Raw genomic sequence first — 20,828 nt, 5'->3', positions numbered from 1 at the left:
GGTCTGGCTGAGCCTGGCATGTTGAGGGCTGCTGCTCATCTTTCCCTGAAGCCCTGGGGCTCTGTGCTCTCCTTCCTGTGGGAAAGAACTGTCCTTCTCCTCCAGGGGCCCATGGCCAAAAACAGGCTTCCTCCTAAAAAATTCCTTTTATGGAAAGATTGTTCCCAGATGAAGTCTGCCAGGAGAGATAGACCTGGCTAGTTTAGCCACCCAGGGGCCACCTCTCATCTGCATTTGAAAGACTGTGACAATGTGCTTTTCTTTCCTACAGGAAAAAAGCGCCTTTCATGTCCAGGTGCCCATGGCCAAAGTTGGGAATCCACATCCAGAATTCCCTATATCCAAGGATAGCTCCCAGACCAAAGCTGCCAGGAGAGACAAGTCTGGCTGGCCTTGGCTTCTCTAGGGTTGGTTCTCATCTGTCTTTGAAGCACTGAAGCTCTCTGCTTTCCTTCCGCAAGAAAAAAATTCTCCTTCCTGTCCAGTCACCCATGGCCAAAATTGAGATTCTACCTCCAACACTCCGTACATCCATGGATTTCTCCCAAGGGAAAGCTACCAGCACAGACAAGTCTGGCTGCCCTTGGCCTCTTGGGGGCTGCCTCTCACCTGCTTTTGAAACACTGGGGCTTGGTGCCTTCCTTCCAGTGGAAAAGAACCGTTCTTCTCTTCAAGGCGTCCATGGTCAAAATTGAGATTCCTCTTCTCAAATTCTGTATGTCCAAGGATTCTTCCCAGGCAAAAGCTGCCAGGACAAGCAGGTCTGGCTGTTGTGGCTTCCCAGGACCCACCTCTCTCCCCTTCTGCCTTTGAAGCACTTGGGCTCTGTACTTTCCTTCCAGTGGAAAAAAACCATCCTACTTATCAACCCAGAAACGGCTGAATGTGGGATTTCACCTCCAAATTTCCCTATATCCAAGGGTTACTTTCAGACAAAAGCTACCAGGACAGAGAGGTCTGGCTGGTCTGGGCTCTGGTGGCCTCCTTTCATGAGCCCCTGAAACATCAGTGTTCCATGCTTTCCTTCCTATGGAAAAGAACTATCCTTCTTTTCCATACAATAATATCCAAAATTGGTATTCCACCTCTAAAATTCTCTATATACAAGAATTACTCCCAGACAAAATCTGCCAGCACCATCTAATCTGGCTGCCCTTGGCCTCTTGTGACTGCTGCTCATCTGACCCTGAAACACTGGGGCTCAGGTGTTTCCTTTCTATGGAGACCATTGTGACAAAATGGGGACTCTGGGGAACCAATGGGCCACGGTGACACTGCAGGGTACCAGGGATCCCAGGGCCATTGGGACACTTCAGGGACTCATGGAACCAAGGGGATCACTGTGGCACTGCTGGGCTGCATGGTCCCAAGGGGCCAGTGGGAAGCAGCAGGGCCTTGTGGAACCAAGAGGCCATTGTTGCATTCCAGGGCCTCGTGGACCCAAAGGGCCGTTGTGATCCTGCAGGGCACTGTGGATCCATGGAGACCATTATGGCATTGCAAGGCCCCCTGGAATCATGGAGACCATGGTGACACTGCAGGGCCCCACAGAACCAAAGGGCCATTGTGACCCTGCTGGGCCTCATGGAAGCAAAGGGGCCATTGTGACACCTCAGAAGCAAAGAGAATATTGTGACACTCTGGGGCCTCATGGAACCAAGGGCACATGGAACAGGTCTGGCTGGTTTGGCCTCCCAGGGGCCACCTGACAGGTCCAGCTGATCTTGGTATGCTGAGGGTTGTCTCTCATCAGCCCCTGGAGCACTGGGGGCTCAGTGCTTTCCTTCCTATGGAAAAGAATCATCCCTATTTCCAAGTACCCATGGCTGAAATTGATAACCCCTAAAAAGTTCCCTATATCCATGGGTTTCTCGTGGCCAATAGCTGCCAGGAGAGACAAGTCTGGCTCATCTTGGCCTCCCAAGGGCTGTCTCTCATCTACCACCAAACACTGGGGCTCAGTGCTTTCCTTCCAGTAGATTAAAACTGCCTTTCTCATCTAGGTGCCAATGGTGAAAACTGGGATTCTATGTCCAAACTTCTGTCTACACAACGATTCTTCATAGACAAAAACTGCCATTACAGACCGGCCTGTGTGGTCTGGGCCTCTAGTGATATTCTTAGACTGTGAGCAGAATGTTTTCATTTCTCAACAACTTAGAAAGGGCCCAGAGATCTCCCAAGATGCAGTTTTGAAGCTTCAACTACATGCCCACCATAGAGGAACAAAGGAGCTCAGTGCTCACAGGAATGGAGAATGAGGACAACAGAAGAAAGCCCTGGGAGGGATTGAAGGGTGGTTTAAAGAGATGGTGGATCCTTTAGATATAGTAGAGAACAGCCAGGGAAAGAAAGAATTAATGCCAAGGACACCTGAGGAGGCCCAGACTGAGAACAAAGAGAAAGAAATTTCTGCCCCAGGGCAGGGCTTTGGTGCAACACATCCCCCAGAAGGAGTCTGGAGCAGCCCAAGGCTGTGTGTGGCCAGGCAGAGGCAGGCAGGAGGCAGAGCTGTCAGCAAAGGAAGGGCCCAGCCAGGTGGGGCAGCCGGGGGATGACGACAGCCTGCAGGGACAGAGGCGCAGGGCATGGACACCGTAGGACAGCCTGGGCTGCACAGGGCACAGGGATGGGCAGCAGCTGCAAGGCCCTGACACAGCCAACTCCTGCAGCACTTGGGCCATGGCTGCTGGGCCTGGGCCTGAGCCATGAGCAGGAGACAAGTGACCCTTGCAGCCCTGGGGCCTCATTGCCTCCTTGGCCCTGCTCAGCAGCCTGGCAGGGGCCGCCCCATGGTCCTGCCCTTGGCATTGCACATCCCCATATCCCAGTGGCCTGGGAAGAGCCCTGAGCACTGAGGGAGGGACAGGATGTGCCTTGGCAGGGGCTGGGGCTCAGGCCTTGGCCCTTGACATTCCTGAAACACATCCAGGTTTGCTCAGCATCAGAGACCCCTTTGCCTTGTTTATCCCCACCTGTAATCACTGCCTGCAGTGTTCTGCTCTAACTGGAACCTGGGGACACTTTGTCAGGCGTGTCCCTCAGTGGGACCCATTAAAACATCAAGAAACTTTGGAGTTTGATTATGACTTTGAATTCTTGAGAGGTTTCTCTACCTGACTCTCAGGGACTCAGCATTAAACCTCCAAGAGACTCATTAAATTCCTTGTGCTTTGTCTGTGCTGCTGAGCTGGGCTAGGCTCCTGGCACAGAGGCAGGTCCTGGCAATCAAGAAGAGCTTCAAAAAGACATTTCTCCTGAAGAGCAGCTCCTTTCCCAGCCCAGCAGGGCTGACGGCACTCCCTGCAGGCACCTATAACAAGTGAAGCAGACAGAAAAGAAACTGGAAGGACAAATCTGGAAGATTATTCACAGATAAATCTTCACAACTTTTGAAAATTCTGAGCTTCTTCATGGAGAAATTTTCTGACACAGTCAGTCTGTGGCTGCAGGGATCTCCTAAAGCTGAGCCAGGACAGGACTGACAGCACTGTAAGGATGGCTCTGCTGCCCTTTCTGCTTTGGGGGAGGATGTGCTCCAGAGCGGGGCTGCCCTGGGCACCGTCAGAGGGACAGGGCAGGACGGCTCCTGCTGCCAGGGACGGCTGCAGGGGCTGAGGCTGGAGCTGCAGCCAGGGCTGCCCAGGGCTGTGATGCAGAGCAGGTGCTGCAGCCCTGAGGGCTCTTGGCCAGGCCAGGGCATCTGCCACCTGCCAGGGGCAGCTCTCAGCCTGCCTGGGAGCTCCCATGGATGGTGGAGGGGAGGTGTGGGTGCAAGGAGTGACTCCTGCCAGGGCAGGTCTGGCTGCTATGGAGAGGGTGCTCTGAGGGCCAGGGCTGCTGAGAGCTCCAGCTCATGCCCAGGTCATTCCTGAGGAGACCTTTCATGAGAACACAGGGCAGGAGTTTCCTGCTTGTCTCCCTGCTTTGCTGAATCTGTGCTCCCACTTTTCACTGGCTCACCTTGGCAATGGAAACTCAGTTGTGCAGGGCAGAGCAGGGGCTGTGGGTCTCATAGTTCTGAAGATTCCTGGGAACCTCAGCAAGTGCCTCCAGCTCCCCAGTCTCCAGATTAATCTAGCATTGCCTTTCCATGGTGCCCAGGCCTGGGGGAGCTGTTCTTTAATCCCTGCAGCCCCGAGCAGCTGCAGGGCACACACTTCCCTGAGCAGCACAGCTCCTGTGTCCCCTCCCAGCCAGCACAGCCCTCAGCCCCGGGGCTCAGGGCCCTCAGTCCCCTCCTGGGGTGGCAGAGCAGCCCAGAGATGAAGGGCATCTCTCCTGCCATGTGCCCATTCCCTGCTGACCAGGGCCTCAGGGCCACTGTCCTGCACTGCTGCTGCCTGGGAGGGGCTGTGCAGGGCTGGGCAGGGAAAGGCTTTTCCTCAGGGCCCAGCTCTCTCTCTCCTTGCCTTGCCCAGGTGCTCCTGGCATTGCTGAGGGGCTCTCTGGGAATGGCAGTTGCAGCTGCAGGCTCAGGCCCAGCCCTTGGGCTCCTCCTGTGCAGGCTGAGCACAGCAATGGGGTGTCCCAGCTCCCTCTGCCCTGGGGAGCTCTGGGCAGGGCAGGCTGGCAGGCTGGGAATGAGTTGACTCTGCCTGACTTTGGGAAAGGCAGGAGCCACTTTGTGTGCCAGGGATCCCTCTGCTCTCAGCAGTGTCTCCTGGCTTTCCAGGGAAACACGGGAGTGGTTCTCAGAAAAGTGCAAGTCCAGGGCAGCTGGAAACAGGAGAGAGGGACTGAGCAGCTCCCCTCAGTCTGCACTAAGGTTGAGACAATCCTCCTGCCTCACTGGACTCTCTGATCTCCCCAGGTGCAGCAGGATCTCACATTCTGCCTCCTGCAATTCCCATCCCTTTGGCCTGGCAGATCCCATGCCTTTGGAGGAGATTCTTTGTCCAAGTTCAAACACCAGGACTGGCCCCTGCCCTCACTGTTCCCCTGCTTTGACTGAGGTCAGGGCTGACTCCCAGGTGTCCTGAAGGTCAAGCTCTGGCTCCCCACTGAAAATTGGCCAGCAGCAAACAGGGCTCCAGTAACCAAGGTTAAGGAAGTTCTGCTTCGCATAGACAAGGGGGAGGTTCTTAGTGGCAGGGAATGGTCTGTGAGAAAGGGCTTTGAGTTTTCTGTGAGAAATCTCCACTCAAATGTTACTGTCTTTCATCCTTCTGCAGGTTGGGATGTCCAGACACAGCAAATGTCCAACAGCCACTTCCTCCTGCTGCCATTGGCAGACACACGGCAGCTGCAGCTCCTGCACTTCTGCCTCTTCCTGGGCATCTCCCTGGCTGCCCTCCTGGGCAACGGCCTTGTCTTCAGCGCCGTGGCCTGCGGCCACCACCTGCACAGCCCCATGTTCTTCTTCCTGCTCCACCTGGCCCTCACCGACCTGGGCTCCATCCTCACCACTGTCCCCAAAGCCATGCACAATTCCCTCTGGGACACCAGGAACATCTCCTATGCAGGATGTGCTGCTCAGGTCTTTATGTTTGTCTTCTTCCTTGCATCAGAGTTTTCTCTGCTGACCATCATGTGCTACGACCGCTACGTGTCCATCTGCAAACCCCTGCACTACGGGACCCTCCTGGGCAGCAGAGCTTGTGCCCACATGGCAGCAGCTGCCTGGGCCAGTGCCTTTTTCTACGCTCTGCTGCACACAGCCAATACATTTTCCCTGCCCCTGTGCCATGGCAATACCCTGGGCCAGTTCTTCTGTGAAATCCCACAGATTATCAAGCTTTCTTGCTCCAAATCCTACCTCAGGGAATTTGGCCTTCTTTTGTTTTCCATATGTTTATCATTTGGCTGTTTTGTGTTCATTGTTTTCTCCTATGTGCAGATCTTCAGGGCTGTGCTGAGGATCCCCTCTGAGCAGGGACGGCACAAAGCTTTTTCCACCTGCCTCCCTCACCTGGCTGTGGTCTCCCTGTTCCTCAGCACTGGCACATTTGCCTACCTGAAGCCCCCCTCCATCTCCTCCCCATCCCTGGATCTGGCCCTGTCAGTTCTGTACTCAGTGGTGCCTCCAGCCCTGAACCCCCTGATCTACAGCCTGAGGAACCAGGAGCTCAAGGCTGCAGTGTGGACACTGATCACTGGACAATTTCAGAAATATTAAACTGCTGGCCCGTTTCTGCAAATCACTTGTAATAAAAGCCATCCTTGATAGTTGTTTTTGGTTTTGTTGTGGTTTATCTTTTTTCTGTGATTTAGTTTTTCAACATTGTCCACAAAGAAAGGTCATTGTTTGTGCCATTCATTATTTTGATTTTCTTCACCTACGCTGTGGCCCCAGACTCTGTCAATGAGTAGCTGTGCTTTCAGTGGCTGTAAATGAACCAAAGGATCTTCCAGCACAGTTTTCACTTGAGATTCCCCTTTTGTTCCCTTCTCTGGAGCTGTAGCAGCAATGTCTGTGTGCAGAGCTGGGGGCAGATCAGTGCTGAGCACAGCAGCTGTGCTCCTGCTGGCCACACCATTCCTGATCCAGGCTAGGGGCCATTGGCCTTCTTGGCCACCTGGGCACACTGCTGCCACATGTCGAGCCTGCTGTCCAGCACTGCCCCAGTTCCCTTTCTGCCTGGCCACTCTCCAGCCACTCTGTCCCCAGCCTGGAGCACTGCAGGGGTTGTTGTGGCCAAAGGGCAGGACCCGGCCTTTGGTCTTGTTCAACCTCCCATGGCTGGATTTGGGCCCTGGATCCAGCCTGTCCAGGGCCCTGTGCACAGCCCTCCTACCCTCCAGCAGATCCACACTCACAACCAGCTTGGTGTCATCTGCAAATCTGCTGATGGTGGACTCAATCCCCTCATCCAGACCATCAATGCAGATGTTGAAATCCACGCTGGCTGGGTCTGATCCCTGGGCCATCCTGTGGGTGCCCTGTGATGGCACTCAAGGTGATCTGTTCCATAACCTCTCCAGGCACCCAGGTCAGGCTGACAGGCCTGGAGTTCCCCAGATCCTCCTTCCAGCCCTTCTTTGGGGATGGGCTCACATTGGCCCCTCCAGTACTCTGGGACCTCCCTGGGGAGCCAGGAGTGATGAGAAATGCTGGAGAGCAGCTTGGGGAGCTCATCCACCAGCTCCCTCCTGCCCCTAGGATGGATCCCATCTGGTCCCACAGACACTTGTGAGCATCTGAGTGGCTCAGCAGGTCAGCAGCTGCTTCCTCCTGGATTCCAGGGGGGCTCTTCTGCTCCCTGTGCCCATCTACCAGCTCAGGAAGCACTTATCCTGAGGACTGTCTGATTGTTGAGAATGGAGGCAAAGAAGGGGTTAAGTATCTCAGCCTTTTCCTCATCTTTGGTAACCATATCCTCCCCAATAAAGAATGGTGGTTTTCCTTACCCTTCTGTTTGCCATTAATTTATTGATTAAAAGATTTTTAGTATCTTTCACAGAAGCAGACAGGTTAAGTTCTCATTGAGGTTACAACTCTCTAATTTTATTTGTGCATGACATAACAAAATCCATAAACATTTCCCAAGTTGCCTTCCACTCTGTCACAATGGGATACACCCTCTTTTTTCCACCTGAGTTCCTGAAAAAGCTTAATGGGTAGCAAGGGCAGTAATTTTCCTCACTGGCTTATCTTTGTGCACACTTTGCCTGCTCCTGTTTCTGCAAAATTTACTTCTTGAAGCATATCCATCCTTCCTGGAGCCCCTCTTTTTTAAGGGCTGTTTCCCTTAAAAAAATCAGTGCCTGATTGGGCACTCCCTAAATCTGCAACCTGAACAGGCTGAAGGTTGCTCTCTGTATGTCCAGTGTAGAAGTTTTGTTGATGCCCTTAGTTCTTACACAGAATATTTAAAATCTCAACCATTTGATGGTCACTGTGCCCCAAACAGCTTCTGACCACCACATCTCCCTCCAGCCCTTCTCTGTTTGTGAACAGCAGCAGACAGAGCTTTCCTTGGCAGTGGGAAGAGAAGGAAACCTCCCCAAAGTGCAGCTTGGAAGGTTCAGGCTGGAGCTGAGGAAAAAGAAAAGTCCCTGGCAGGGCAGAATTTTGGTGCAGGAGGTGTCCCAGCGTGAGGCTGGGCCATGGGCTGGCTCTGTGTGCCAGGAGCCGGCAGCGCTGGGTGCAGGGAGCCCAGGGAGGGCACAGAAATGCTGGGCTGAGAAATGCTGGGGGAGCAGCGAGATGGGCGTGTGCAGCCGGCCAGGGCACAGCAGCAGCAGCACAGGGGGCACAGCCTGCAGGACACATGGCCAAGGGCTGGGCAGGGCTGGCAGGGCCACAGGCAGCCAGGCCTTTGTCCCCTGGGCTCTGGCAGTGCCTCTGGAGGCCCCACAGGAGGAACTTTCCTTTCAGGGCCTGCACTTTGCTTCTGCCTGGCCCCTCCCTGAGGAGGCTGCCAGGGCTTGCAGCTTGAGGACATTTGTCCTTGCTGCCCCTGCCATCCCAGTGCCCCACCAAGAGCCCCGAGGCACCCGCGAGGGACAGGCCCTGCTGTCCCAGCCCTGGGCTCAGCCCTTGGCCTTTCTGCTGCCTCCAACCAGCCCAGGCCTTGCTCCGCATTGCAGTTCCCTGCTCACAGCCTTGGCCTCCCTGCAATCCTGCCCTCAAGGATCTGCTCTCACCAGTCCCTGGGGAGCCTTTGGCACTCCCTGCCCTCCCTGGGGCCCAGGGATGCTCCAAGGGACTTGGACTTTTGCTTCTGACTCCTTGAGCAGCTTCTTCAACCTTCTCTCACTGCCTGGGGCTCCTGGACTCAGCCCCAAATCCAGCGTGGAGCTCATGAAAATATAGAAAGTCCTTTCTATAGGAGCTCCTTTTCCTCTTTCAATTTTCTTTGAGTCTCCAGGGCTTGTGCAGCTGCTTGGAGTCAGTTTGGAGTTCTCTTATTGAGGAAGATTTCAAAGTGCACCTCATGATTTTTTTCTTTTTATCAAGGGCAGGGCTTTTTTAGTTTTTCAGTTCAGAGAAGAGGCAATAGAAGCATTCCCCGAGTGATCTTGGTCCTGAATGTCTCCTTAGGAGGTCCGGGCATGTAGAGAAATGAGCCCCTTGCAGGCTGACCCTGTTTGGACAACCTGCTCTTCATCCCCGCCTCACCATGTCTGACATTGCCCACCTTGGGACAGAAAACCCAAAATATTAAATAAAAAATCGTGAATTTTCCTTGATAATTAAAATCTATTGAAAAATAAAGTTATAAGTATATTTATCTTATTTATAATTTATTTGGTATATTTATTACCTATTTTTATACTTATACTTAAAAATCTATACATTTTTAGCAATCAAAAAAAAAATTGGTCATTGGTTCTAACTAGCACAATCTCCTTCATTAATTAATTGACTCTTATTGGTATTGATTTCTCCCTCTTTATGGTAATTAGTCCATTTTTAAGTCCTTTGATAATCTCTTTTATAATTTTCTCAGACAGGGTAAAAAGGGTTACTTGGATTTCAAGGAGACATTTCTGGGGAACATTTAGGGCAGTTTTGAGTCTGGGGAGGGAATTTGGAGAGAACTTGAGGGCCTGGAGGACATTTGGAGGAGCCAGGTGGGCACTTGGAGGGGTACTTAGGGATTCTGTCGGACAATTCGGGGTCCGGGGAGCACCTGGGGGTCCAGGGGGGCACTTGGAGGTCAGGGAGGGGAATCTGGGGCCCTTCGGGGTCCGGGCGGGCACTTGGGGGGCTCTGAGGGGACTCTCTGGGGCGCGGGGGATGATGGGAGTTGTAGGCGCAGGTATGTCACGGTTTAACGGGGCCGCGGAGCATCACGGGAGTCCGAGGCGCAGCCCCAATGACTCTCTGAGGGGCGCGGGGCATGATGGGAGATAGAGTCACGACTGGAATAGCGCTCCAGGTGAACCGCGTGGCGTGCTGGGATCTGTAGTCCCGGAAGTGGCTCGAGCGGGGCGATTGTGGGTCCGGGAAGGCACTTGGGGGACACTTCTGCGTTCGAGCCGAGAATTGAAGTGCTCGGGGAAAATGTTTACGGCCCGGGAGCACTTGCGGGGAGCTTGGAGCACTCTCTGCGGGCTGCTTAGCGCCCTCGGCACGGCAGGAATTTTAACTGCGGAACTGTGTTCTGAGGGGCTCCGAATAGGAGATGAATTTCCAAAAGTGGCTCTAACGAGCATCTCTGGGGTTGGGAGCACTCAGGGGATCTGGGGGCGCTTTCGGGGGGTCCCGAATGGTCGCTGAGGGGGCACTTAGGGATTCCGGAGGTTACGGGACGTGTGGGGGGGGTGGATATCACGGGGAGGGGGGGGGGGGGGGTGTGTGCTCTGTGGAGAGCGGGGCATGATGGGCATTGTAGTCCCGGCTGCAGTGGGGCTCCTTTGGGCCGCGGGGCATGATGGGAGTTACAGGCAAAAAGAAAAGATGGCGCCGAGTGCAGGCACTACCCTGAGGCTCCGATCCCTGATTCTGATTGGGTGCGGGCAGTGATTGGCGGAAACATCCACAAATGGGCGACAACAGAGGCAGGACCCACTCATTCAACCCCTCCAGGCCTTCCCAGTACAGCCCAGTCTCTCCCAATACACCTGAGTTCATTCCCATTCCCTTCCTGTTCCCCCCAGTATCTTCCATAGCACGCCCCAGTGTCCCCCAGTCTTTCCCAGAGTGTTCACATTGTCCCCAGTTTGTCCCAGTATCACTCTTAGTATGTCCCAGTGTCTCCCACAGCGTTCCCAGTGTATCCAGTATGTCCCAGTGTCTCCCACAGCATTCCCAGTGTTCCCCAGTGTTGTGGTTTGAAAGCAAAATGAATGAGAGGCTTCAAGTCAGAGATATAATTTAATAAGAAGAAAGGTAAAAAGGTAAAAGTAAAATAAAATAAATGCAATAACACAAAGGATCACTGACAGAGTCAGAATACAACCTGAGCAGGATGGTGGAAGCAGTCCAGGTGAGGTGCTCTTCCTGAAGCAGTGATCCTGTAGAAATGTCTGGGAGCTCTGGTCCTCTGGGAATCCAGTGGGTCAGGGCTGCTTGCACTGTCCCTAATCCCAGCTTATATCCAAGTGAGAATGCTTGGCTCCTCCCCCTGGGCAGAGCATCTCACAATAGCATGAGAAGTGTGAAATGGGTCCTTGATGGCCCATTAACAGAGATAACCCCTGGAGGGAGTTACCTGTGACTCATGGGCCATTAGCAGAAGACATCTCAAAAGTCATTAGCAGAAGACACCCCAAAGGCGTTAATGGCCATTAGCAGAAGACACTCCAGAGGCCATTAGCAGAAGAGGCAGGGGGCTTGGGAAAACACTAGCCCACCTGGTTTCAACAGTTCATGAAGATGGTGATAGAATAAATACTTTGTGTACATCCTACACTGCAACCCAGGACATAATCCACCCCTTATTCTATTACCATCTACATCATATCCAAATCAATACATTCTTACAAAGATATGCATACACATAGAGAATAAAATGTTACACACTGTTCTCACTTAAAATTAAGTCTCCCTGTGGTACACAACGGGTTTCCCCATCTTTCTGCATTACCCACCAAGTGTGACCAGGTCCTTGAGCAAAGACAATCCCACGGATAGGTCTGCCTTTTCCTGAGGCGGGATTAATCCAAACAGTCTTCCCTAAAATGCCTTTCATATGTACTGCAGGGACTTTATCTCCATCCACTGTGTGCAAGGGTTCAGACTGGGCAGGACCACCTCGATTAATAGACCCTTGGGTGTTGACCATCCAGGTAGCTTTGGCTAAGTTCATTTCCCAATTCTTGAAGGTCCCCCCGCCAAATGCCTTCAGGGTAGTCTTTAGTAGTCCATTGCACTGTTCAACTTTTCCAGCAGCTGGTGTGTGATAAGGAATGTGATATATCCATTCAATACCATGTTCTCTGGCCCAGGTGTTTATAAGGCTGTTTTTGAAATGGGTCCCGTTGTCCAACTCAATTCTCTCAGGGGTGCCGTGTCTCCACAGGACTTGTTTTTCCAGGCCCAGGATGGTGTTCTGGGCAGTGGCATGAGGCACAGGGTAGGTTTCCAGCCATCCAGTGGTGGCTTCCACCACGGTCAGCACGTAGCGCTTTCCTTGGCGGGTTTGGGGAAGGGTGATGTAGTCAATTTGCCAGGCTTCCCCATACTTATATTTGGACCACTGCCCACCATACCACAGGGGCTTCATCCGCTTGGCCTGTTTGATTGCAGCACATGTGTCACAGTCATGGATAATCTGGGAAATACTGTCCATGGTTAAATCCACCCCTCGGTCTCGTGCCCACTTATAGGTGGCATCTCTGCCCTGATGACCTGAGGCATCATGGGCCCATCGAGCTAGGAACAGCTCTCCCTTGTGTTTCCAATCTATCTTTGACACCTCTGTCTTCGCAGCTTGATCTACCTGTTTGTTGTTCCGGTGCTCCTCATTAGCCCAACTCTTGGGGACATGGGCATTTACATGGTGGACTTTTACAGGTAGCTTCTTTACTCGAGTGGCAATGTCTTTCCATTCATCAGCAGCCCAGATTGGTTTTCCCCTACACTGCCAGTTGGCTTTTCTCCACCTTCCCAGCCAACCCCACAGAGCATTGGCCACCATCCACGAGTCAGTGTAGAGGTAGAGCTTTGGCCACTTCTCTCTTTCAGCAGTGTCCAGGGCCAATTGAACAGCTTTGAGTTCAGCAAGTTGGCTTGACCCACCTTCTCCTTCAGTGGCTTCTGCGACCTGTCATGTGGGGCTCCATATGGCTGCTTTCCACTTCCGTTTCATCCCTACGATGCGACAGGAACCATCAGTGAAAAGAGCGTAGCGTGTTTCTTCTGCTGGCAGTTGGTTGTATGGAGCAGCTTCTTCAGCCCTTGTCACTTGTTCCTGCTCCTCTTCATCTGTGAGACCAAAGTTTTCACTTTCTGGCCAGTTAGTGATTACTTCCAAAATCCCAGGGCGATTTGGGTTTCCAATATGGGCGCGCTGTGTGATGAGAGCAATCCACCCTCTCCATGTGGCATCGGTGGCATGGTGGGTAGAGGGGACCTTTCCTTTAAACATCCACCCCAGCACTGGTAGTCAGAGTGTCAGGAGGAGTTGTGCTTCTGTGCCAATCACTTCTGAGGCAGCTTGAACTCCTTCATAGGCAGCCAAGATCTCCTTCTCTGTGGGAGTGTAGTTGGCTTCGGACCTCTGTAACTTCGGCTCCAGAATCCCAGTGGCCAACCTTGAGTCTCCCCAGGCACCTTCTGCCACAGGCTCCAGGACAGACCGTTGTTCCTGGCTGCAGAGTAAAGCACATTCTTCACATCTGGTCCCATCCTGACTGGGCCAAGGGCTACTGCGTGAGCAATCTCTTGTTTGATCTGAACAAAGGCTTGTTGCTGTTCAGGGCCCCAGTGGAAATCGTTCTTCTTGCGGGTAACCAGATAGAGAGGGCTCACAATCTGACTGTACTCAGGAATATGCATTCTCCAAAAGCCTATGGCGCCTATGAAAGCTTGTGTTCCCTTCTTGCTGGTCGGTGGGGACATCACAGTGATCTTGTTGATGACCTCAGTGGGAATCTGACGCCGTCCATCCTGCCACTTTACTCCTAGGAACTGGATTTTCTCGGGCAGGCCCCTTGACTTTGCTCTTCTTGATGGCAAAACTGGCTTCCAGGAGAATCTGGATGATCTTCTTTCCTTTCTCAAACACTTCAGCTGCAGTCTTCCCACACACAATGATGTCATCCATGTATTGTAGATGTTCTGGAGCCTCACCCTTCTCCAGTGCTGCCTGGATCAGTCCGTGGCAGATGGTGGGGCTGTGTTTCCACCCCTGGGGCAGTTGGTTCCAGGTGTACTGCACGCCCCTCCAGGTGAAAGCAAACTGAGGCCTGCATTCTGCAGCCAGAGGAATGGAGAAAAATGCACTGGCGATGTCAGTAGTGGCAGACCACCTTGCTGCTTTGGACTCCAGCTCGTACTGGAGTTCCAGCATGTCTGGCACGGCAGTGCTCAGCGGTGGAGTCACTTCATTCAATGCACGGTAGTCCACAGTCAGTCTACATTCTCTGTCAGACTTGTGTACAGGCCAGATGGGGCTGTTGAAGGGTGAGTGGGTTTTGCTGACCACCCCTTGGCTCTCCAGCTCTCAGATCATCTTGTGGATGGGGATCACGGCATCTCCATTTCTCCGATACTGCTGGCGATGCACCGTCGAGGTGCCAACAGGTACTTGTTGCACTTCTACCTTCAGGAGTCCTACTGCAGATGGGTTCTCTGATAGTCCAGACAAGGTATTCAATTTCTTAATTCCCTCTGCTTCCACAGCAGCTATCCCAAAAGCCCATTTGAGTCCTTTAGGGTCTTTATAATAGCCACTCCTGAGGAAGTCTATGCCCAAAATACACTCCGGGGCTGGTCACAATCAGATGTTTCTGCCATTCCTTTCTGGTCAGGCTCACCTCAGCTTCCAACAGAGTCAATTCCTGTGATCCCCCTGTCACCTCAGCAATGGAAATTGGTTCTGCCCCTACACGTTCTGATGGCATTAGAGCACACTGAGACCCAGTGTCGACCAAAGCTTCATATTTCTGTGGCTCTGATGTACCAGGCCATCGAATCCACACTGTCCAATAAACCCGATTTTCCCGTGCCTCTTCCTGGCTAGAGGCAGGGCCCCTCTAGCACTCGTTATCATTCTCTTCCTGGATATACATGGTAGAGGTTCCTTCAAGGGGGTCCAACACAGCATCCCCACCTCCGTAATACCTGGTAGCTTGGTCATGGGAGTCTGAGGCTACCTTCATTTTTGTGGAACCCCCTCGGTGAGTGCTTCTCTCCTTAAGCTCAAGTACTCGTGCTGCCAGGACAGATGTGGGTTTCCCATGCCACACTCCCATGTCCTCCCCATGGTCACGGAGATAAAACCACAGGTCAGCTTGTGGGGTGTACCCTCTTTCTCTAGCTGGGGAGCATTGGGCTCTGACTCTGGGGCCTGTGACTTGCACTGGTGCTACGTGGGAACCGTTTCTCCTCATCTCCTCCCTCATCTCCCTTATCTCCTCTTTGAGTTCCTTCACCACAGCAGAGACATGAGCCTGCATTAGGCCACTGATCATACTTTCATAATTTCTGAGTTTGTTGGCAACAGAACCCACTGTTTCTTGGTTGGCCTTGGCAATAATTGTTGCAAGGAATGTTGCATATTGAGATGGCCCATGAGTTGCTAGATTCCACATGTGCTCTGTGCATCTCACCTTGTCGGGGTCATTATCATGCTGTCCAGTCCTCTCAAAAAGTACTTCCAACACTGCCACTTCCCTCAGCTGTTGGATCCCTTCTTCAAGGGTCTTCCAGTGCAGTCTATTGTTGTGCTCCTGTATTCTGTCTCTGTGGACAGATCTCTCTCGAGTCACACTTGTAAAAAGTCATTCCCAAAGGGAAAGGGGCCCTTGCTCCCTTGCAAATATCTGATTTATACCTGAGTCCTGGGTCAAGGGCCCCAAATTCCTTGCCTCTACACCATCCAGTTGTACACTTGTACCCATAATGTCCCAGACCCAAAGTAGCCAGGCTGTATAAAGCCTCACATCCCCGTCGTACACCATCTTTTTGCAGATTACGTAGACTTTCATATGACAGGGACTCAGTGATGATCTCAAGTTGTGGTTCTCTTGTGGATTGTGAAGGCCCTTCTTTCTTATCCTTACCAGCAGACTGCATCGCTTTCATCTCAGACCTCCTTGTTTCCAGAGGGGCGACTGCTGCTGGCTGTGACTGCCCCTGTGATTCAGCTGGAACCTGGACGGTTGTAACATCTGTGGGTTCCATTGCTGCACCATCAGACTCTGCCTTTTCGGGGCAGGGGGAGAGTTTCCCATGAGCTGGGCAAATGTACTCCCTCAGCATCTGCCCCATCTCGTACATCTCTTTTACCAGAACCTCAACCCAGTCCAGGTGGGTCCTTTCTGAGGCAGGCTGTGGGACAGGGTCAGGCTCTGGGGTTGAATCCCTATTCTCTGGAGTAGGTATCAGCTGGTTATCCAGGTCAATCTTCCCTTATCTCTGAATTCTAAATAGAATAGGCTTATTAGCAACACCAGCCACTGTATGATATAATTAGCATTCAGAGAAGATTTAAACCCTTCAAAAACTGGTGAGGTAGACTCAAAGAGCTGAGTGAAGGATTGGGAGAAAACTTCCTCTGCTGTCATTTCCTCACAGAAAGTACCTTCGTAAAGTAACCCCAAAACCACACAATTAGTGTATGATAGCCCTGAATCCAGGTGCCTGCCTTCCAGAGGAAATTAAAAATCCTAATTTTCTCACTTTATTAACCCATAAAATAAACTGGATGACAGCCACAGTAGCCTTAGTTATAGGGCCCATGTTTAGATAAGGGCCTGCAAATGGCAGAAATACAGCCACAGCCACGTGCTACCCAAAGCAGGGAAAGCTCGACCACATAATGCTGTCCAACAAAACTTCTATACACAGGAACTTAGGTCACCTAAGAACTGCTATTCCTTTTTCATTTCATTGCCCTCGGGCCCCATGTTGGGCACCAAAATCTATCTTGGTTTGAATAGACAGATATCTGCCAAGGAAGATTGGAGTCTCCCTTGGAATGTAAGCCCCCCCCCCCCCTTTTTTCAAATTATTATAAATTTGCAATTAAAAGGCTGTCAGGCAAAGATTTTAGGGGTATATATAGCAGTTCTTTACTAGGGATATTTAAAAAACCCCCAAATGTTATGGTACAAAAGAATAAGCAAACAAACACACAAGGAATCCCAGAAAACCCTGACAGAGTCAGAAATACAACCTCATGCCCTGTTGGTCAGGGTGTTGGAAACAGTCCAAAGTCAGCCCTCCTGGAGAGGCAGATGTGTCCTGTTGGAAGCACAGATGGTCCTGTGGAGCCAGGGGTCTCGAGGAGGGTCTGGTCTTCCTTTGGGAGTCCCATGGGAGCACCGGAGTGCCTGGTGATACTTGTGGCTCCATTTTATCTCAGTAGAAATGGTTTGTCTTCTGTTCTCTGGTAGAGCATCTCACAATAGGATGATGAAATGTGTCATACCATGCGTGAGTTTAATGGTGTGTTAACAGAAGATATTCCCATGGGGATTATAAAAGACTGAGCAGAGACAAGAGATAATACCCCACCCCACTTTTAAGAGCTGGCTTGTTATCAGGGAAGGCAGTTACCCCCTCCCTTCTGGAGTTACAACAGATAAGAAAACAACCTGTCCAACCGAGCTTTTGGCCATCTCTTTGTTTTTGGCCAAGACTCTAAATATCCAACACTTAGTAAACTTGGTAACTTATGGGGAAAAAATTCTTTAAAGTAAAAAAGGAGCAAACCTAATCCCCAAAACCCTTCCATCCCCTAGCCCTTCCTGGCCCCAGGGGCTGATGGCATTTGTGCTCCCTCAGGTGCATCTCCCCACACCAACACCATGGGGGTGCTCAGGCCTGCTCTGGGCACTGCAATCAGAGGCTCCTGAGCCAGTGCTGCCCTGTCTGTGCCTGCAAGGATCCTGCACCTGTGTGAGCTGGGGGAGAGGCCAGGGCTGCAGAGGGGGGATGTTGTTGGCAGGTGCATGAGGACGCTCTGGGATGCTGCCCTGGGGTGTCCAGCGCAGTGGGGATGGATCAGCCCCTGCTCTGCTGCTCCTTCCCATCTCCCCCAGGGCCCTTGCAGAGCTCCAGCCATGCTGTTTGTCCCCAGCCTGCCCACGGCCACCCTGGGGCTGCTCACAGGGCTTTTCTGTGCTGAGCCTTGGCCTGGGCGTGTTCTGGAGAGAGCCTGGGCAAGGAGCCTGGAGCCCCAGGCCCTGCCCTGAGGCGTCAGCGCTGCCCCAGCAGTGCCCATGGCCTGTCCCTGCTGCAGCCCTGGCACTGCCACCCCCAGCCCTGTGCCTGGCTCCAAGAGCCCTCAGGCCCTACAGCAACACCAGGGCCAGGAGGGCAGCGGGGCAGGGCCACGGGAGCAGCACTGGCAACACCAAGGGCTGCTGGTGCTGGGCACAGCTGCTGTGCCAGCCCTGATCTGACCCCAGATCTGCACACACATGTGTGCAGTCATGACTGCTGCAGCCCACAAGGAGAGAAGAAAATGGGGATCTTTGTTAAAAACTTTGTTTGGAGAACCTTCTGTTCATTTAAAGCCACCAAGATCACAGCGCTTTATTGAAACAGTCTGTGGGTCAAAGTCAAGATGGAAAGGACTAAAATGAGAAAGGGAACAAAGAACTTTCTTTCTAGCCAGTATTAAAAACTGAAAGGGAAAAAGCCTGACAAGCAAATCAACAAGTGCTATCAAAGATGACTTTTATTACAAGTGATTGCCAGAAATTGGCAACCAATTTAATGTTTCTGAGATCGTCCAGTAATCAATGTCCACACTGCAGCCTTGAGCTCCTGGTTCCTCAGGCTGTAGATCAGGGGGTTCAGGGCTGGAGGCACCACTGAGTACAGAAATGACACTGCCAGATCCAGGGATGGGAAGGAGATGGAGGGGGGCTTCAGGTAGGCAAATGTGCCAGTGCTGAGAACCAGGGAGACCACAGCCAGGTGAGGGAGGCAGGTGGAAAAGGCTTTGTGCCGTCCATGCTCAGAGGGGATCCTCAGCACAGCCCTGAAGATCTGCACATAGGAGAAAACAATGAACACAACACAGCAAAAATATAGAAAAGCACTTAGCACCACAAGCCCAAGTTCCCTGAGGTTGGATTTGGAGCAGGAAAGCTTGAGGATGTGTGGCATTTCACAGAAGAACTGGCCCAGGGCATTGCCATGGCACAGGGGCAGGGAAAATGTATTGGCTGTGTGCAGCAGAGCATTGAGAAAGCCACTGGCCCAGGCAGCTGCTGCCATGTGGGCACAAGCTCTGCTGCCCAGGAGGGTCCCGTAGTGCAGGGGTTTGCAGATGGACACGTAGCGGTCATAGCACATGACAGTCAGGAGGGAAACCTCTGCTGAAATGAAAAATACAAATAGAAATAGCTGAGCCACACACCCTGAGTAGGAGATGTTCCTGGTGTTCCAGAGGAAGTTGTGCATGGCTTTGGGGACAGTGGTGAGGATGGAGCCCAGGTCGGTGAGGGCCAGGTTGAGCAGGAAGAAGAACATGGGGCTGTGCAGGTGGTGGCCACAGGCCACGGCGCTGATGACGAGGCCGTTGCCCAGGAGGGCAGCCAGGGAGATGCCCAGGAAGAGGCAGAAGTGCAGGAGCTGCAGCTGCCTCGTGTCTGCCAATGGCAGCAGGAGGAAGTGGCTGATGGAGCTGCTGTTGGACATTTCTTCACTCTGGGCATGGTCGGCTGTTGAAAGAAGACATTTTCAATTTGGGACTAATTTATTTGAGTCAATCCTATATATTGTATTTGGAATCCCCTCAAATTCACTTCTCTTCCTGCAAGGGAATTTTGCTACGATTTTGCATTCATGTTTGTGCTGCTGAGTTACAGACTCATCTTAAGCATCACTCTCAACCTGAAGACTGTGGAGCCCAGAGGGAAAACAGGGCTCCCTGTGCCTAAGTGCAGTCAGACCTGCTGGTCCCACACAGGGGAGTTTTGTTAATAAAATATCTTTCTATTTCAGAATGACAGAACTTAAAACATACTTGAAAAAAAAATGGACTTTCTGAAAGCTGCAATTTCAAAATAAATTTCCATAAATTCTTCTCTGCTTTTTTTTCCTGTGTTGCTGGAAAGGAAGGGATACCTAGAGCTGGTCTGCCTCTCTGCTGCCTGGAGTTGTGCCTACTGGCAGCTGGTTCTCCCTATCCAAGCCTTGTCCCTGCCAGTGCTCCCAGAGCCCAGCCCAGCCCTGGGGGCTCAGCTCTGCCCTGCACACCCCTCCCAGCACAGGCCACTGCCCAGGGGCATCTCCCTGGCACCAGGGCCTTAAGGGCAGCTCAGACAAACAGAGATGCTGCAAGCCAAGGTGCTGCTGGTGCTGTCTGTAGGTAGAGGAGGGTGAGGAGGCACTTTCTGAGGGAGCTCTGAGGCAGATCTGCTGATGCCCAGGGTGACAGTGCAGGAGTCTCTGTGACACAGACAACCCTGACAGCCCCTTTCCCTTTCCTTTAGGAGAAAGCTGAGAGCAGCTCTGGCCATGCAGCACCATCTCCACAGCAGGAGGAATCTGCCCTGATGGGGGTCACTCCTTCCACCTTCCAACTTCTCCCCACAGTCCATGGGAGCTCCTAGGCAGGCTGAGAGCTGCCCCTGGCAGGTGGCAGATGCTCTGGCCTGGCCAAGAGCCCTCAGGGCTGCAGCACCTGCTCTGCACCACAGCCCTGGGCAGCCCTGGCTGCAGCCCCAGCCTCAGCCCCTGCAGCCGTCCCTGGCAGCAGGAGCCGTCCTGCCCTGTCCCTCTGACGGTGCCCAGGGCAGCCCCGCTCTGGAGCACATCCTCCCCCAAAGCAGAAAGGGCAGCAGAGCCATCCTTACAGTGCTGTCAGTCCTGTCCTGGCTCAGCTTTAGGAGATCTCTGCAGCCACAGACTGACTGTGTCAGAAGATTTCTCCATGAAGAAGTTTAGAGCTTTTAGGAGGTTTGAAGATTTTTCCATGAATAATCTCAGAATTGTCCTTCCAGTTGCTTTACGCTTCTATCTGCTTCACTGCTCTCAGGTACCTGCCGGCAGTTCCCTCAGCCCTGCTGGGCTGGAAGCGGAGCTGCTCCTCATGAGAAATGTCTTTTTGAAGCTCTCCTTGATTGCCAGGAGCTGCCTCTGTGCCAGGAGCTCAGCCCAGCTCAGCAGCACAGACACAGCACAAGGACTTTAATGAGCCCCCTGGGGCTTTGGTGTTGTTTACAGTGGTGTCAGTCCCTGACCGTGTTTAAAAAACTTTTTGAGAACTCAAAGTCAAACTGAAACTCCAGTTTCTTGAAGTTTTAATGGGTCC

General features: G+C 52.4%; 2 protein-coding genes and 1 long non-coding RNA gene across 3 annotated transcripts in view; 1 reads left to right on the top strand and 2 right to left on the bottom strand.

The window, feature by feature from the left end:
• The window catches only part of LOC310920704 (olfactory receptor 14A16-like), a gene marked incomplete at both ends in the record, with an annotated part of 52,116 nt that extends 45,998 nt beyond the window's left edge, over positions 1 to 6,118 (top strand). The window contains one exon of the mRNA XM_083880765.1: positions 5,449 to 6,118. Within this exon, the coding sequence (XP_083736891.1) occupies positions 5,449 to 6,118 (670 nt within the window). The remainder of the gene's footprint in view (positions 1 to 5,448) is intronic.
• LOC310920682 overlaps positions 1 to 20,828 on the bottom strand; it is a 241,096-nt gene that overhangs the window by 166,184 nt on the left and 54,084 nt on the right. The gene's annotated exons all lie outside the window — the stretch shown is intronic.
• Positions 18,278 to 19,210, bottom strand: LOC310920654 (olfactory receptor 14A16-like; the record flags this gene model as incomplete). The annotated part of the gene is made up of 1 exon (XM_083880716.1): positions 18,278 to 19,210. One exon carries the CDS (start codon positions 19,208 to 19,210, stop codon positions 18,278 to 18,280), a length of 933 nt encoding a protein of 310 aa, XP_083736842.1.

The sequence above is a fragment of the Zosterops lateralis genome (genome assembly GCF_965231275.1).
Source record: "Zosterops lateralis genome assembly, chromosome: 31".
Taxonomy (NCBI): domain Eukaryota; kingdom Metazoa; phylum Chordata; class Aves; order Passeriformes; family Zosteropidae; genus Zosterops; species Zosterops lateralis.
Note: the sequence above shows the minus strand (reverse complement) of the source record. Positions and strands in the feature narration are given on the sequence as shown.